This window comes from Cynoglossus semilaevis, chromosome 20 (assembly GCF_000523025.1).
Source record: "Cynoglossus semilaevis isolate Cse_v1.0 chromosome 20, Cse_v1.0, whole genome shotgun sequence".
In the NCBI taxonomy this organism is placed as follows: domain Eukaryota; kingdom Metazoa; phylum Chordata; class Actinopteri; order Pleuronectiformes; family Cynoglossidae; genus Cynoglossus; species Cynoglossus semilaevis.
In genome coordinates, this window is record NC_024326.1 from 7,012,342 (window position 1) to 7,031,022 (window position 18,681).

An 18,681-nucleotide genomic window follows, 5' to 3' on the forward strand; every position below is an offset into this window, starting at 1 on the left:
AGGGAAAATATCGATACAGATTCTTGCCAATACACACCCCTATTGGATTTTGTGGAGCACATGCAGCCCTTTTCCTGGGTTTTACTGACTGTCATGGGTGAATTCAGTTTTTATATCCATGATTTATACCCATATTTAAAGATTTACTGCAACTGCATGAATAAAATCTCTTATGTACATGTAAACTAGTAGGCCAATCTTCATTTTCTTTTTTTGCAAAATTTTAAAACTTTGTTTCTTTTTTTTTATGTACATGATTCACTTTCTAAAATTGAGCACTCTTAGTTTATAATAGTAATACAAACAGAGTGGAAAAGTGGGTCAGATGTGGCCTGTGGGTGAAAAGTTTGGTACCTCTGCATAAAAGCCTCCAAATAAGAAACATATATTTTGAGACATTTTCATTAAAAAACTTTCAGAATTGTGTGAAATCAAGAAACTAATTTTAAGTGGTTAAAACTGAATAGAGTGTTGAATAGTTTATAGCGTTTAAATGTAGGGTAACGTTTCGTGGCAGACATTATGACAGGGAGGAGAGGGGAGTGAATGTGAGTGACGGGATTTTTAGTCCACTTCTCCATAACAAGTTGGATAAAATACTTAGTTCACAAAAGTGCAGCAAGTAAAGAGGAGAGTCGGGACCCCTGAACCTCCCTGACCCAACTGGGTTTCAATACTGTTCATTGCTGTCGATGACATGTTCACAATCCTGCGGCAGCTCTCAGCTCCGTCAGAGAGTACCTTTGGTTCCCATCACTGTCAAAGCAGTCCAAGGTATGAGCCCCAGGAGATGAGGTCCCTAGTACGTTTCTCAGGACTGAGTAAGTGATTCCAGGTGAACTGTGTCCAATGCCGGTCTGCCTGAAGAGCTCCTCCAGGTCTGTGAATATGAAGAGTTGTTAGGAACTACAGCTGACGTGGTTTTAATAGCTAGTCTTTTAGAACTCAACTGTCAACATTGTGTTCTAAAAGACTAGCTATTAAAAGCATTCGATTCTAAAAAAAGACAGAGTTGAAGATGAGGGACAGGGCATATTTATATATTCTAATGGAATATTTAAATATTAACACACCCATAATATTCCAAATCTTTAAAATTACTGACATATCTCCCATGCTGACAGATTGCAAGTACCTTTTAGAAAATGAACACCAGGCAGGGAGACACTCTTTGGGCAACTTTTCTTAATGTGTCTCTTGGAGCGATTTGTGGATAAAAAGCGTGGACGTCTCCTCAACTGCAACTGCGGCGCATCCTCTGTGATGACAGAAAAATGTCAGAATATTAACTATTACTAATCCAAGCAAATCAAGTGTCAACCTTTGTACTACTCCTCACCCTGCTCATCTCCAGCAGTCCCATTGGTCATACTGGCATCTTTACCCGTCTGCGCTGCTACATTTTTACCCTTGTCTCTTTCCTGTGCTGCAGTTTCATTGTCCTTTTATTGTAAAAACACAAGAGATGAAAGGTGAAATTATTTTTTTTTCTGCACATTGATAAAAACTGTGTAGATTAATTCGATTTTTCAGGAATCGTATCATAACTCACGGCTAGTTTAGGACCATTCTCCAAAGTCTCAACTCTCTTTCGAAGATCTGCGACCGTAGACAGGAGGACCTGGATCTGCTCCGCAGTCCAGGAGTGGTGCTGCTCCTCTGTCTTGTTCACTTCACTCACAGCTTTATTCAGGTCTGTTACCTCCTAAACAAAGAAGACAATATAAAGTAACCTGTACTTTTACAAGTCAGATCAGGTTTCTGTTTGACTGTGTTCCTCCAGAGACCTCACCCTACGACTAATTCATCACAGCCAGCGCACAATTGAGGCTGCACTATTAAACAAACATATGCGTCAGTGCATAATTATTTAGGTTTTTCTTATGAAGTAAATCAAGCATTCTTCAGCCACACGTGTGACCTACTTCGACTCAAATAAACTGAAGCATCTGAGCTACCAAAAATAGACAAGTCACTTGTTTCATGTATTATGGATAAAAAGAACCAAGAAACAACAAAACCTTTCGTCTCCATTTCTGTGAGGTTGACAAGTGCTGTGGAAACTTGAATACTTAGGTAAACAGATAAACAAATGCTTTTGTAGGTAAAATCTATGATGTTATGGGTTAGAATCAGTGCGAGAAATGAAAAATAAACTCTTAGCTTAAGGCAGTGGTTCCCAGCATGTGGGGCAGACTTTGTATCACAGTGTAAAACACTAACTTGTAATTTGTATTGCCTGTGTTCAAGGTAAATATCTGTCTAATAAGAATTAGTGTATTAGTGTAGAATTATTTTTTACAAGACAAGTTTCAATTATCACTTAAAATAAGTTTTTTTTTTTACAAGACAAGTTTTAATTATCATCTCATCCTTCAAATGTAAAATAGCGTTGTCATGTTTCTGTGACAATTTAAAGTGATATCAGAAATTAAATATGTTTTTGAAATGTCAGTTTTGTGCATACCATTTTAATGTTTTCCTCAAGGCATAAAGCTATAATCCTTTGTTACTTATTAGATTGATCTGCTGCCTTTTATCCAATGCTGTTGCATTTATGAGTAAGATAAACATGCATAAGAACCACTACAATACAAAGATGCTTATGACTGCTTCAATAAACAGCAGTGGAGTCGATTCAGCTGCGTCACCTCGGCACAATTATGCTTTGTTTTCTTTCTCCTACACACTGCTGTTCAAAACATTCATACATAAAATATAGATTTTAGTGAAAACAGCTTCTAGCTCTCTCTGCAGAGAACATAAGAGAAAAAGAAAACAACCTGCTGGCAAAGACCTCAAGTAAAATCTAAGTTTGACATCAACTCATGAAAAATCCATCGTCTGGAAAACACTGCTTTATACTCCCCGACTCCTTTAATGCTTTTCATCGGGCCAAAACACTGCTTTTGACTTCTCAGTAGTTTCTCATAAAACCTGGTGAGTCTTTTCTTGCATTGACATAAAAAGCTCACAAAAGCAGTTTAATTCTTAAACATTAGGATGGAAGAAGGAAAAAAGAGAAGAAAACAAACAACTCTCTACATAATTGTTATGTCCCCAGAGACTAGACCACACCTGTTTCCAAACTTGATCAACAACACCAGCTAACATAAATTTAGGCGACTGTGCATGCACTGTTATGACACCAACTCTTCCTCTGTGCCTGCCAAAGTCAGTAAGTCACCTGTGTGAACTTTACACTATCTTTACACTGCAGTGAATGCATTAATTAGATAAAATTATAAAATGAATCTGATTAACATTTGAAAAAGTTTAACACCATGTATAATCTGATACGGTGTGCTTTAAAAATGCCAATAAATTCCAGGACAGTGAACAGATGGAAAAACAAATAATTGCATGTTTACTTTCAGTCCATACACATTGTTAAGATGATGGAACAAGAGCCATCAAGATGATAAGTGGAACCAGTCTGCAGAAGAACACTTAAAGCTAATAACAACTATACTTTTACTTCTACTGTTCCTTTCATTTTTTATTATGGCAATAAATATGTTCTATAATTTTATTCTAGTTTCATATTATTTTATTCCCATTTATTTAAATTGGTAAAAAAAATGGCATTTAGCAGACTGTTGTTTCAGACTCCAAATCTCTCAGAGGTTAGAAGTAAAGCATATAAAATACAGACTGGTTTGACTTTACCATGGTCTGTTCTGAACCATCTTCTTTCTCCTTGTTTTCAAGCGCAGACTGCATTGTGTTCACATCATGCTGGACACTTGTTAGTGTGCTTCCAATGGTTGCAACGCTCTGGAAGAAAGAAATGAACAATGTTTAGGCCACTTTTCATTAAAGTCTTTTTTTAATCATGTTACGGTGAAAGTTACCTTTTGAAGCTCTTCAACCGTTGTGGGAAGGCTGATCAGATCAGCAGCCGATTTCAAGTTGGTTTTCAACTGGTTGACAGCCGAGTCTAGCAAACTAATCTACAGGAGTGAAATGGAAAAAAAAAGAATAAAAAAAAAAACCACAGTTTAAAAGGCTGTCTACTTTTTAAGGGAAATCACAGAGTTACATGTTCATGAGTCACCTAACCTGCCAAGTGAGTGCTATTTTTATCAAGCACAGTGGTTATTAAATAAATTACAGACACTGTTAGATAAGTGAAATGACATAGTTCTATTGTAAGGCCTGTTTGACGTGTATGATAACAATAGGATTAAAAAAAATACACACACACATAAATGTAACAGTGAGAAACTGACCTTTTTGTTAATTTCTGTTAGATTTGACCAGAGTTTATTTAATCCTCTCTCTCCATTTTCAATGTCATCAAGCTTCCTGTCTCTGTTTTTTAGATCTTCACTTAGTTTCGGGATTTCGCTGGACGATACCTTCTGGCTGGACTCCACTGTATCAAAAAAATATATAAGCATGATATGAGAATGTTTTAAATGTTCTTGCTTGTCATGTGGGCAAAGGGTGGCAAGTTATTCATGTTTATGACAGGATAAACTGTTCGTTTATGATGTTGGAAAAAAAACTCTTACTGCTACGAAGCTTTTCTTTCAGATGTCTTACTGCTACGAAGTTTTTCTTTCAGTGAATCGAGATCTTCTTTTAGTGCAGTCTGCATCCATACAAGTCCTGCACAGGCCATGACACAGGCAGCCAGTACGATGAAGAGGAACAAGGGGTAGCACACGTTACAGCACCGTGTGTAATTTCTTCTGTTGAAAGGAGGAACATGGCTAAGTTAAACAAAGGCTGATACTTCCTATAAAGATTGAGAGATAAAAACAATACACAACTTAAACACATGAGCCGGATATCGCTGTATAATACTGTTACACAACATGAAATGAATTATGGTAGAGCCGATATATATTAACATAATACCCGGAGGCAGGAATTAGTATAAGTCTTTGCAGCCTGTGTTTTAAAAAAGGCCCAGCATTGCAGAATATAATCATGTAGGCCAAAGTGATGCAAATTACTTGCTTTAGTTAGAACCCAGTTAATGGTTAACACATGTAACCCATACAGTAGTGGGCATCTTTTTCATGTTTCATGCTAAAATATGTGCCAAAGGTTGAATTTTTTTTTCCTGCAGCTCATGTAAGCTTAATAATAATAATACCAGAAATACCAGAAAAAAAGAAACTACACTGTGTAGATCAACATCTGAAAGTCTGACATTTTTTGGGCTAAAAGCTTCCATTTATACCATTCCTAATGGGGCTTCAAAAACAGGTGACGGTAAAATCAAGGGCCAGATACCAATGCTCAGGCAAAACGTGTACAGTGATCCTTGCAACAAAGTTTCTGTTTCTCAAAGAAGCCACCTTGTTTTTTCTGTTACTTTCGTTTACTGTTCTCTTGTGATATTTTTGTCTTTAGATTTACCTGTATACCAAACCCAGTTTCCTGTTAACTGCATATGAAATTACAGTTTGAAGAAACAAAGGCTTAATAACAAAGTATGAGACTCTTTCTGAGCAAAACCTGAACGGTTTACAGGTCATATTGATATTAAAGGTGCACCAAACAAAATGTTTTCTTTAAAATTTGATTTTTTTTTAATTGCTGGTAATTTTTGACGCCATGAAAGAACAAAACACCCTCCACTGTCTCTTGACCACAACACAGTGTGGTTAAACAGTGATTACTCACTTGCCAAAGTTGGATCCGCCGTTCAGACTGTTGAACTCATCCTCATCCGAGCTCGACTCGGACTCTGAGCCCGGCGGTTCGGTTCGGAGGAGGCGGTGTCCGGTTCCCTTTTTTGTCTTCTTTCTCTTGCTGTCACCAAGTCCGATGAGGGCGTTGAGCTCTTTCCTCTTCTTCATCTTCTTTTGTGGGGTCAGCGAACCCGCCGAGCCCGATTTAAACCCGACCAAATCCAAAGTTTTGTCCAGTTTGGTGGCTGTTGTCTTTAATGTAACAGCTAAGCTAATGCAAGTCTCCCGTGTTAGCTTCGATTTCAACAACCCAACTGGCGCCGGATATCAGGTTAAACACATCAGTATGCTGCCTTTGTTAAGTGATACGATATATCCTAAATGTCCAGCGGCTCAGCGGTATTAAGTTACGAACACAAAGAGTCTTTAACACAACTTTCAACGGCTAGTTGCCGGCGGGTTCCTTTGGCTAACGCGGCTAACATTTGACACCTTGCTAACAGAAGCTTACACAGCCGCTGGCGTTAACTGTCACATGATCTCAGCCGAGTCTATAGTTACCCTTCGCGACGCTTCTTACTCTCAGAACAAAACAAAAACGCGAATAAAAACAAATGCAAAATTATCCACGGCCAGCGGTTTAAGTGTTCCAAACTGCTGTCTGCTTGTGCTGTTTGGGCAGAGCGTCCCATATAACCTCACAGCTGATTGGTGCAGTGAACACATAACAACTTCCTCTGTTTTGCCCATAGAAGTGACGCAGGTGACCGCAAACTCAACACCGCCCTCTGCCCCCACCCCGTTACACACGCACTTCGCATAATGTATTACTTTACCAACGTAGCTTTACATTTACGATTACACGAAATAAACGTTAATCTCTAATTCATCGAAACCAAATATTGAATCTTAACTTGCTCAGTGGTGGCATGCAAACTGTCCCTACACAAAAAACGGGACGTATTTATTTGGCCAAAATTGTTCCCACAAATTAGCTAGATATAATGAATACCTTTACGTTTTATATACATATAAATTTGAATTACATATGTTTTACCTTTCAATTTTAAATACTAAAATTACCCCCCTCCCCCATATAAAACATTGTTTTTTAAATTATACTACCTTACTTTCATTGACAGCAACAATCAAGTTCATAACTTTGTGCCTACATTTATTTTATATATATAGATTTATGGTTTAATCAAAGCATGAGAGGAGCTACTTACCTCAACAGGAAGGGGTGGTACTATCAATGAAGACCAAACTGGAGGATGTCACAGTTGGCAGCTCACACAAACTGCGGCATGTGTTTTTCTTGTCATTCAATCCCTGCAAACACTCAGATTCCCACTTTTATGCTGAGCTCATGTGAATACATGACATTTTAACAAAACCTTGGATAAAAGTTCATACAACATATGGTTTGTGTAGAATTGCTGTAACTGTTATTGTGTCTGTTTTCCATGAGTGGAGTTTGACAGTGATCAACAAGGTCAACTGTTCATGGTATGTGTTCTGAATCATCTCAAACCAAATTGCTCAAGAAAGGTTTATTTTGGGATTGGGTAAGATAAACATAAGGTCAGCCCCAACGTTCTGAAGCACATCTAAAATAATAATAATAATAAATGTAAGAAAAGCCCTAATGTGCCGCTGTGCTTTTCTAGACAGTTGCATCTATTTTTTATAGACTAACCAGCTTAACAAAATTATAAAATCCCTTTTGGTTTCACTTGACCAATTCAGCAGGGTTCCTTCATAAATCAAGCAGAACCAGAGTGCTATTTGGCTGACCCAGCAAGACACTGGGTCTGGGCAGAAGTGGGGTGAATGTAGTCTGGCCCTTTTGCTCCGTCTCAATGAAAAGGGACTCCCACTGGTCCACTCACAGATGTGAATTATGTTAGTTTTTCTTTTTGCTCTCTTTTTTTTTTTTTTACCACCAGTACAATATTATGAATAATGACAAGAAATGAAAATAGTCACACTGGGCCAATTTAAAAACACACAAAAGAATTTGAGATGCTCCTTAGCTTCTCAGTATGAGTTTAGTCTTGGAGTTGCGAGATACGAGGCCGACTGCTGATGTTTTATTATCCTCAGAAAATTATTTCTTCAGGCAATGCTTGTCAGAGGACAAGAATAGCGTGATCCCACCTACACAACCACAAAACCAATATTATCACAGATTCGCCAGCCTTACGTGCCTGCCATCAGTTATTTTACAGAAGTACAGAAGTGGGTGGTATTTTTACGTTGTTGTGATGCATTTGTTAGCGATGCAGCCGTATCATGTCAATAGTAGCAGAAATTCAATCGCTGGATTGTCTCCTCTATAGGAACACCTGGTGCGGGGACAAGCTTCACGCTGAGAGCATGCGCAGACCTCTACCAGCGTGAAGCTACAAATCAAAGCATCAGAGGTGTTTTATCTCCTCACTGGAGTCCCAGCTTTTCATCTAGGGTTAAGACTAAAAGGGTGACACTCCAACTCATGGCTCAACACATCTACAGCCCCGAGGTAGGCAGCATCAGGCATGAGAGGCTCGTGACTGTGATTACTACAAAACACTTGTTTTTGCACTTTGTTCACAGCAGGGCTACTTATATTCTCACCATGCAGGAGTGATTCCTGCAACTGTTGTACAGGGAGATGCCTTGCACGCTGACAGTGAATGTAAATAGATCTGGCACGACAGTAAATAGTGAATAGAGTTGACTGCTAATTGAAGGCTTTCTTTTAACAAGGGAGACGTGGTGTGAACCCAACTCATTGTCAGTTGGAAGCAGACGTGTGGTTAGAACAGCAAATTCTCTCACCAGGTAATTTCACAATCTTTCAACTGCTATATTGGATGATTCAACTAGCGGACATGAGGATTTCATCATGAAATATATACTTGAGAGGCTGACAGATGAAATGGGATCCACATGGCATGGCAGAAATGTGACACATCCTTGAACTGGTGAACCTTATCTCTGACAGCTGCTGTCTGTAGCTTTATAAAGAAACACATCATTTACAGTAAAACACACGTTTCATCTTTCATTTTTGATTTCTATATTCAAGTGCAATTCAGTTTTATAAGTCATCTTTATAAATTAACTGGGTCAGACTTTTAATTTTTCCTTTTTTAAGTTTGTGTGTTTATGAAGCTTGTGTTTGTCCAAAGTCTACGGACTCAAATCATAGAGACCGCTTCAAAAAGGCAAATTTGGGTATTGGGTCACAGGGTGCAAGTTGTGGTTGGTTTTTTTCTGGGGACCCACAAGTCAATAGACATTATTCGTAAACTCCTGGGAGACGACCGAAATATTTTTTCTTATGACCCACCTTAGGCTCGTGACCCAGCCTTTGGGTAACAATGCCCTATAGGATGAGACACTGTGTCCTATCTTATCTATATGCAGGATTTGGTTGAATTAATGATTTTAACCTTACAAATTGTATTTATGTATGCATATAAAAATGTTTCAATGCTTTTTTAACAGTATGATCAAAACATTTACAAACAACATTTACGGACATTTATTCGGAAGTTATCAAATCCGCCTTAAATCAGATACTATATCCATCTATGCCTGTGACGAGCAGCAAATGCAATTACAATATCTTTTATCAGGGCTGAGCAACATTTGACACCAAGATGTCAAGTCATTACTAAAGAAACCTCTCTGAACTTCCAAGTGTTCAACTAAATACATTTACAGCATTTTTGTATTTCAAAAGAAGTAGGGTTTCTATCAGTTTAAATGGCCGCATCCTCGGTGCTCTGCACCAGTTAGTAGTTTCTTCCTGGCATGTAATAAATATTAATTGAGGATATGTGTGAATTATTCAAATGCTGCTTACTTTATTCTGTGTGATTTCTTCAACCACTTTAGCCTGTGAAGTCTAAACAAATATCAACATCGTGTTCGGGGTCTGACACATTTGCTGCTGCAGATTAGGCCTACAGGATCCGACGGATGGCACGAGAATAAGGACAAGCAGAGGAAAAACTTGTCAGTGTTAGTGTTAGTGACCCCAGCCCACGTCTTCTGTCACTCAGCTCGTGGCAGCTTCTAAGAGCCTGTGTAAGTGAATCAGCAGGGGGCAATGTTCTCACATCACAGAATCTCAGACATGCAGCAGAAAGGCAACGCTTGAGTCAAGGACAGATGAGCTCAGAATCAGTGCCTGGACTCAGTCTGTTGGCAGCAGTGCTAATACGTATTATTCATTTGCAGAACAACGGTCATCGTTGATCATTTTGTTTTCTGCTCTAGAAATATTTTTTGTTGTCATTTGTGCAAAGCTGCTACAACTTTTACAAACGTCTGTGTGCCATATTCAACATGGAGTGTGAGAGTGGACAAACCCTGAACATACATTACAGTGAGCAGTATTTATGGAGGAAAAAATGTCACTGAGATGAAGTCTAAATGAATATATCTTCTTGTGAGCAGTCGGAGCATACATTCTGTGTAGAGGATGATGGTCATATGTGATTTAATTGTTGTCCTGGTCTAGTGTGCTCACGTGTAAAAGGAAATGACAGAAATCCAGAAATCCCACTGTGGCAACACTACGAGGGCAGTGTAGAAATAAAACAAAGGGCTGGTGATATTTGAAGTGGATCAAAGGGAATGGATTAATATGTAACCCACGAAAAAGAGGGACATCAGACAGTGAGCAATTAACCATAAATAGAATATTTATGGTTAAACGCACACTACTCCCCTTTTTAGCTCATCTGTAAACATGTTAAATAGTGTATGTTAATCAACACTTGAATCTTGTATGACGTAACCCGGCCTGCGAAAATACTGATAGAACGCTCATATTGTGTAACACAGCTGAGAATCAAGAAGAAGATTCATCAAACATTTAATTTTCAGGAGCTTTAGAGCTGGGTTTTCACAGACAGACAGACAGACGGAGTTCTCTTTTTTGGTGTATTACACTGAGATTAGTTTAATCCATGTCTGTCAAACAGGTCCCTGTTTTTGTGGCTAATTTCTCCACTGTGTGTAGATATATAGTGGAGATACACAGGCTATAAATATATTGTTTTATTTAATAAAAACAGGAAGCACATCAGATATGCAGGAATAAAAAAACAAAATGGAAAAAAACTGGAAGCTAAGTATTTAAAGTGCGGGAAGTTGTTTTTTTTTTTTTTTTAGATTTTGTCATGACAGGAAGAAAAATGGTTTCAATGTATATAAAGCCTTGAAACAATAGTAATTCTAATTTTCTCAGCAGCATTTTCTACAGCATTTCTTTTAAGCCAGAGACTAAATGGTCTTTAAATAGAAACACTGCTGCGGCCGCACTTTCAGTGTCACACACACACGTGGCCGTCAGTCTCTTTTGTCTAAAGTTTGTCTGTGACAAAGACAGATTTGCTTTACTTTTAAGGACAGCAAGGAAAAGGTTTTTTTTTTTAATTTAGGCATAATTTTCTTAAAATGATCAAGAAAAATTCAATTTTTTATATATATTCATCTCTTTTGGTATTGTACTAAAAATACTCTATCACTCACACCTGTCTCTCTAAAAAAGCATCTCTTAGCAAACACAGTGGGAGTTGTTTCTTTCCTCAAGGATGTGACAGCAAATGTGACACACTTCTGTGTGTGTGTTTGTTTACGTGCATGTATCTGCCTCAAGTTATTTTAAATTTTTTTTCTATTTTACCAATGTTTTCATATTGTATTGTTGCCTTAACCCCCAAATATATTTGCAAATACGATTATAAAGATTTCCACACTTGAGTTAAAGTCCTTATTTTCATTTGTTGCAATTAGATTGTAAGGGAAACAGTCATTTTTCTTTTAAAATTCATCCTTAATGTAATATAGTGAAATGTTTCCTTTATCTGTTTTAAAAAACTCCATAAATATTCACATAAATTCAGAACTTACTTAAAAACCTAGCTTGTGATTTCAGCAGAAGTCTGCGCGTAAGTGATACATTTATTATGAAGTTCCTCTTAAGTCTAAATTAAGCACCTATTATGCATAGAAAAAAAAGCGGGAATCAAATTCTGTCTGGAAGCCGTGGGAGTGTAATTATCACGTTTTAAAGTCCCCAACTCCTCCGTTTTTCGAAGATTGCTTACTACCTCCACCTTGCAAAAATGTCAGACAGTCAAGTGTGGGAATTAGAAACCTTAGACTCATTATCATTATTCATTACGCCTCAGTTCTGTCTGTTAAATTGCCTTTTTCATTCACAAAGACTCTGCACATGTGGAGTTTGAACTGACATCTGCTCAGTGTTAATGCAGCCTGCAGTTGATTGGAGAAATTAAGATTGCTACAGCTACACCGAACTAATGGCCTAATCACATCCATACACGATCCTGCAATAATTTGAGTCGTGTTCCAGAGGCTTCATCTGAAAATGTTCTGCCCGTCGTTGATTGAGGGAAGAATTAGGCCATTCCACATTTCATCCTGTCTAAACAAACACAAAGAGGCAAAAAATATTTTTTTTCTGGTTTTTGAAAAGCCGTCACAACTGAGGAAACCGACACAGCTGTGCGTGAAAAAGCGAGAAAAAAGTCACGTAGACATTTTGAGCCTGTCTCCAACGCCATGCGGTTCCCATTTGAATGCCTCACTGTGCTGTTATTTGCTTGTTTGTGGTCTGCCTGTTCACTTGCTCGATTTCTGCTAACTTACCTCAGTCTCGGCCATTAATGAGCAGCTTTTGTGCCTTCAGAACCGCTGCTGACAGGGAGGCTTGTGGGATGTCCAGTGCTTGAAAAGCACACGGGGGGAGTCTGTTTATACGATACTGAAGCTATCATGCCCAGCAAGGACAATCACAGAAGAATTGCTATCGTAGCCTATCTGGGAAAAGCTTGGTCTGTCGCCTGGTTGCTGCAAACTGAAGCCATGTGCCTCAGTGAATTCACTTTCATCCACGTAGTAACACATATAATGATATTCTCTAACTGACCCCAATGGTTGGAAGCAGAAGGATGATTGTAAAATAATGGTTTTTTTTCTTTCGGATAATGCCAATAACAACAACAAATATATATATATATATATATAACTAGTCTAATGCTACATTGTTTCCACTGTCTACATCCCATGCTAAATTAAATACACATTTTACTTATGTTGAGATGATGGCAGTGCTGTTTAGTCTCTTTGTGCTTGGCTGCATTCATCTACTGTCAACCCGAGGTTGATCTGCAATTCTCTTTGTAGCAGATCCTCGCCCAGCATCTACAATCGGTACACGTGAGGGAGAGACCTTGATGAGGCGCACGAGAAGAAAACCAGCGTATCAGGGTATGACTAAAAACCTTCAAAGAATTCTCCGTCAGCTAGCTCTTTTCTGAGATTCAGCCCATAGTACAGATGAGCAGCACATGGGAGAGGGGTATTCTATATTTTCTAAAGCATGTGTTATTTGTGTTTCCCTGGCCCTTTGAGTTCACCGAGTCGCCACGGAATGAAGTGTGAGCTCGCAGTGGCTGCCAGATGGCACGTAGTATAGAAAGAAACTACCTCCTCTGATGAGGTCGAGAGGAAAGACACATTTCCCAAAAGGAGAAAGGAAATAAGAGGATTAGGGTTGATAATGTGTGTGAACACCCCCCATTTGGAACAAGTGTGTCCTCTTGCAGAATACCTGTGGCTCATGCGGTCGGTTGTTTACAACAGAGTCAGACTCACAAGACAAAGAAAATCCTTTTTGTCTTTTTTTTTTTTTTTTTTTTTTGCAGTGGTGTTTTCAGCAGAGGGGAATTTAGCAACAAATATAACTTTTTTTTTTTATTTAGTGTGATGAGATTAAAGTTGTTTTTATTACAATATTTCTTGTAGATTTTACTTTAATTAATAAAATATTACCTTAACCGTGGACCTTGGGCTTTTATAAGCGTCCTTAAATTGTAACAGAAAATTACATTTAATAGCCTCCTTGACAGTGTGAGAAATTATCTTTGAAAACATCATCATCAAAGACGACTTTGTTCGGGTTTTAAACCGCTGGCTTGTGCTCTCCACTGTGCGCAAAGAATTTGTCTGCAACCTTGTGTTTGGAGTTGTTTCCAACATGAAAAAAAAAATCTGTTATTGTCAAGGTTAACTCAGTCCAACTTTATGCAATCGAAGTAATTAACAAACCTGAGGGGACTGGAGTTTATTTACTTAAAAAGACAGAGTGGCCGAATGGAATGGAAACGGTCCAGGAATTAAAATCTTCCCACATTTGCTCTATTATCAAATTTAGGCAATAAAAGCTGTGATAGATGAAGATGTTGGCAGAGCAGGGGAAATTGCACTCTTGCCATATTTACATTTGGTAAATCCCTGCCTGCAGACGGAGTGACTTAGCCTTTGTGATGTGCATAAACATTAATAAGACAGAAACAAATAAAACAAGGGAAAGGTGATTAGGAATGTCTGCTTGGATTTAGCGGCAGGGTGACTCTGACGAGAAAGGTTCCAAACTTCGGAGCCGTCTGCACTCTTGCCAAGTCTCTATCAGCTTCCTAAGCCATCTCATATGTTGGAGTTTTATTGGAACTTAAAATAGATATTAAACTGGGCACAGACCCTGAAGGATTTATCTCCCCGCTAATGCAGAGCTACACAACAATGACTTCTCCTTCACATAATATCTGCTCCCTCCATTAGCTCCTTTAAATCAAGAACCATTCATTTTAAACTTGTGACAAGCAGTGAAATAGCAGTCGATATAAGACATAAATTATCTCTTAAAAAGATCTTTATCCTTGGAGTTTATTTGAGATGAAGTTGAAAAAAAAAGTTTTCAGAGCCACTTTCATTCCTAAATGTCTTGTATGCTGGATTAAAGTGAAAGACCGCATTAGTCTGAACATTATCTCTGCTGTACAGTGTGAGAACAGGCAGCTCCTCTGGCCGCACTGAAACTCTGTGATGGCTACGAGGGGAGGCGGAGCTCTAATGACATCCACCGTGTGTGTCCTCAATGATGTCATGCTGCTTCTGTCTGTAGGGGGTAGAAGAGGGTCTGTGGTGCATCTAATTTCGGTAATACCATCAAAAAGCTTACAATCTGTTCATGTGCCAGCAGGTCACATACTGGTGTGGAATGACTTTTTGACAGATGTTAAATGTTGTCATAAAAAAACATTCAATGATTATGATTTGTACTTATTTGGCAGCAGGTTATTACACATAGTTTTTTAAAGTTTTGTCAGTCAGGTCTGGTTTCATCCAGCATTGTTACATTTTCTTTTCTCTGCTTGTACAATTCATTTTCAAAGATTGTTTTGTAATCAAGTGATTTTGTTGGTCTGAATGTCAATTCCTGTGCAGAACTCTGGTGACTTCTACTTTGAAATATTTACTTTCAATCTGAGTCAAGTTGGTCAGATTTTTGAATGTGTGGCTCTACTAGGTTCTTCATGTCAGGTCTGCCTGTCTCCCCTGGGTTAATTAGTTTCATCACGTTTACCTGTGTCCAGCGTGTCTCTGTTAATCAGTCTGACTCACCTGCTGCCCTGGGTGTACTCTCTCACTCTGTGGTTGTTGTTGTTGTCATTGTGGATCTTTTTGTCACTGATGTCATGGTTTCTCTGCATTGTTCATCTCCAGGTCAGTTTGTTTGCCAGTACTTCTTTGTGTCTCCTTCCTGTGTGTGTCAGGTCACGCTTCAGTTTTATGTTGTCGACCACTCTAATGTAAACATACGTAATGAAATAGTGCTCAGTGCAGCAACTGTCACTTCTTTGACCTTGTCATTTGTTTTCATGTATTTTTTTAATATATCTAATGTTATGTAGTGACATGAGAGGAAACACACAGGACCCAAATCTCTCTTCGGGTGCAGGAAGTTTATTCAACATATAAAACTAAAATATATCCCCTTACAGGATTGTCAGGACAGGCAGAAACAAATGGGATCCCAGGGTAGTGAGACGACAAGGCATGAACGACACCATGAACCCACGATGACTGAGTGAGGGAGAGAGGTACGTATATGGACCATGGGCCCAGGGTAACACGAGTGAGACTAACGACAGAGACACAAGGAGGAGGGAAAAGGAGACAGACAGACAGTACTCACACCCCCCCCCCCGCACTTTAATAATAATAATAATTATTATAATTATTATTATTAATATTTTTCACCTAGTTTCCTTGTTTTCTGTTGGTGTATTATGGTGTAGGTATTAGACTTAGATTATTAAGTTAGAAAAAGACTATTTTGATCAAATGTTTCCTACTTTTCATTATTTTTCATTTGGCTGTTTATAGCAGATTTTTATATATTTATTAAATTCTTTATAGCTTGAAGATTAGTGTTGCTAAATGGGTGAAGTGGAAACTATTGTCAGCAAAGAAAAAATTACAAGTTTAAATTATGTTCAAATTAAGTAGTTGCTAAAATGACCCTGCAGTGAAGTTTAATTGGTCGCTTTGATAATAATAAGTCACCCCGTGATTTTTTTGTATTGTTTGTCATACATTCTACCCATACACACATGTTAATTTTAGCCAAAGCACTGTCTTTCCTGGTGAAGCTAACGGTACATAAATTACAGTGTAAAGCTCTAGCGTGTGCCTCTGTTAAGTCTGCCTGCGTGAAAACACCCAACCTCCATCTTTGTTGTGTGAACTGAAGGCTCCTATACACAACACTTGCATTGTATTACCACGTTTATTTCATGTTCCCGTTAGAAGCACGTACAAGAAACCTTGGGAATCTTTTTCATTTGGCAACAAAGAAAGTACTTTCATGGAAATGAAACGCTCTGTATGTCCAGACATGTATTATTTATGAGGATTCTATTTAAAACGTCTATAGGAGTGCTTAGTGACATGACCGCGGTGCCTCTGCTGTTGTCACCATTATCATAAAAGTTTAAATAAAGGCGAACCATTCAGGAAAGTTGGCAAATGAAGTGAAATCTTCTTTTTGTTTTGTTTTTTGTCTCCGCCTGTCTCAGCCTGCATTTGTGGCAAACTGTGACAAGAGAACGTTTACCATTCAGGTGCCGGTCAGAGGGTTGGATGTTTTTGACTATTTCAAATTGATTACAGGGTGAAGGATGGCTGCTGGACCTAAATTTAGGGAAGCTTTCACAAGTGGGATCTGAGATTGTATCTTTTTTTTTTTTTCTTCAACACAGGCATTCAGACAGACTGCTCCCTGTCACTCGGGGTTACAAGCTGCTTCTCTGGCTGCGTTCAAAGTTAGGCAGCAGGCCTAGATCACAGCTAATTCAAGTAGACACCAAAGCCAAAGAATGACAGGCTGTTTTTCTCTTTAAGCTTCTTTTGTTTTTCTGTGATTTTGTAGTTATGCTATAAATCTATTTGTCTCTTCTTTAATGATCACTGATGTTGTATGGTTCTGTCGTAACCTCCCCTCAGCTGCATATGACGGCTGACCTTTGCTTAATGAAAAACACGAAAAGGGAAACTTAAAAAAGCAGATATTATTCCCTTTCTGAATCAGTTCTCTTTGTCTTCCAGTTAACTTCCCTTTCTAAATCAGTTCTCTTTGTCTTCCAGTTAACGTTTATATTATAAATAAAAACCTTCTTAAAATAACCTTCATGACCTCAGTTAAACACTTAAAGTCCTTCTTGACAGACAGAACTCCATTATAAAATATATGCACAACTCAATATACAGTACATATACAGTAATTAGTCCTTTGTCAGTTTAATTTTAACCTTCTTTAATTAATGAAGCTGATGAATATTATTAGACCTAGAAAAGGTACATGCAGTGTTTATGACATTTGTAGCCTGATCAAAATGAATCTGCTAAAAGAAGAACACATCATTATAGAAGGTGCCTCTGCACTTATGAGTTAATTACACAGCCTTCACTGTTGCATCACTTTTTCCTACAAATACCCACACTGTGTTCTCGCCTGAAATGTGTAGTAATTGATAAATAATTACTGATAAAGTATTTAATATATTTTAACTAATTATTGTTCTTTTTAGAATCATGATAAAAAACAACACACAATCTTGATCTTTCACTGTCATAACAATAAGTTAAAATAAAGTGCATCATATAAAAATATCTTGATTGACGGCTGCAATCACATACCTGAGAAAAAGAATTGTGATAGAGTCACAGCCACTGGCCTAATTCTACACCAGTGGTCAAATAGCCACTTTATGTTTGTTCCACTTATTCATTTCAGACCTATTCAGTGATTTATAAAGTGAATTCATTAGTGTGGTGTAGAATATCTGTTGGTTTCAGACAATTTCAGAATTGCTCATAGACAGATTGACACCTTCCTAGAAGTCACTGGTGCGTGAACAGAAAGCGCCAGAAAAGAAATGTCTGGATGCTGCGAGGGAAATAACTACACAATGACAAGACTGCAAATAACCCAGCTGTCAATAGTTAAAGAACAGCTTTGTAACTTCTCCAAAGACTTGAAATACATTCCTGAAGACAAGATGTGTAAATTACAAGTGTATCAGTCTTGTTTTTTGTGTAATTATTGGGTAGAACCACACCAATAGTATAAAATGTTTAAAAGAAGTCGTGATTGTCACAAACTTCTTTGAAAAAAGAAAAAGCAACAAAAAGCCCTTCTTTTAGTGATAGGAATTAACTTGAATCCTTGAAACTTCATCAAAAACATCTTGACAACAAAAAATATGCAAATATGCAAAAAGATGTAATTTTTTTTCTCTTAAAAGTGAAAGGGTCATTGTCAATCATTTCTTCGTAATTAGCATAATCACAGGCCAGAGAGGTGAGATTAAGTTAGACTCTGTAACAGTGCTAACAAATTCACAATAATTGTGACTGAAATGTCTTCTGACGCCATTCAGACTGCCTGCAGGAATCTGCTCCATAATTCCTGCCCTGCTTATCTTCTTAAATAACTTGCTGCCTTATAATTCACACCGTGACACCGCTGTGTCGCTTATCACACTGATAATGACACAACACATTTGTCAATTTCAAACCTGTGCTTTATTTTTCCCGTCTATCATTCTTGAAAAAAAAAACAAACAATTTTAGCACATCAGAAATCCAACCGTTGTTTTTA

General features: G+C 38.0%; 1 protein-coding gene across 3 annotated transcripts; it reads right to left on the reverse strand.

Annotated features, from left to right (window-relative positions):
- Positions 1-6: 6 nt before the first annotated feature.
- On the reverse strand, positions 7-6,375 carry efcab14 (EF-hand calcium binding domain 14). Of its 3 annotated transcripts, XM_025052615.1 has the most exons (10): positions 5,641-6,375; positions 4,571-4,697; positions 4,518-4,539; positions 4,233-4,378; positions 3,855-3,953; positions 3,670-3,777; positions 1,553-1,705; positions 1,340-1,442; positions 1,136-1,258; positions 7-880 (listed from the first exon to the last, which is right to left on the reverse strand). In XM_025052615.1, exons 1-10 carry the CDS (start codon positions 5,814-5,816, stop codon positions 702-704), a joined length of 1,236 nt encoding a protein of 411 aa, XP_024908383.1. In that variant the 5' UTR covers positions 5,817-6,375; the 3' UTR covers positions 7-701. The 3 variants fall into 3 exon arrangements, with proteins under 3 accessions (XP_024908383.1, XP_024908384.1, XP_008332562.1); XM_025052616.1 differs by lacking the exon at positions 4,518-4,539 and having other exon boundaries at positions 4,549-4,694; XM_008334340.3 differs by lacking the exon at positions 4,518-4,539 and having other exon boundaries at positions 4,549-4,697; positions 5,641-6,374.
- Between the last annotated feature and the right edge of the window lie 12,306 nt (positions 6,376-18,681).

Bases quoted from the DNA above. Each gene is read 5' to 3' on its own strand.
- efcab14 (XM_025052615.1), bottom strand. From the start codon at position 5,816: ATGAAGAAGAGGAAAGAGCTCAACGCCCTCATCGGACTTGGTGACAGC. The intron at 4,698-5,640 runs GTGAGTAATCAC...TCCTTTCAACAG, and splicing joins GGCGGATCCAACTTTGGCAA to AAGAAATTACACACGGTGCT. The intron at 3,778-3,854 runs GTAACTTTCACC...TCTTTCTTCCAG, and splicing joins CGGTTGAAGAGCTTCAAAAG to AGCGTTGCAACCATTGGAAG.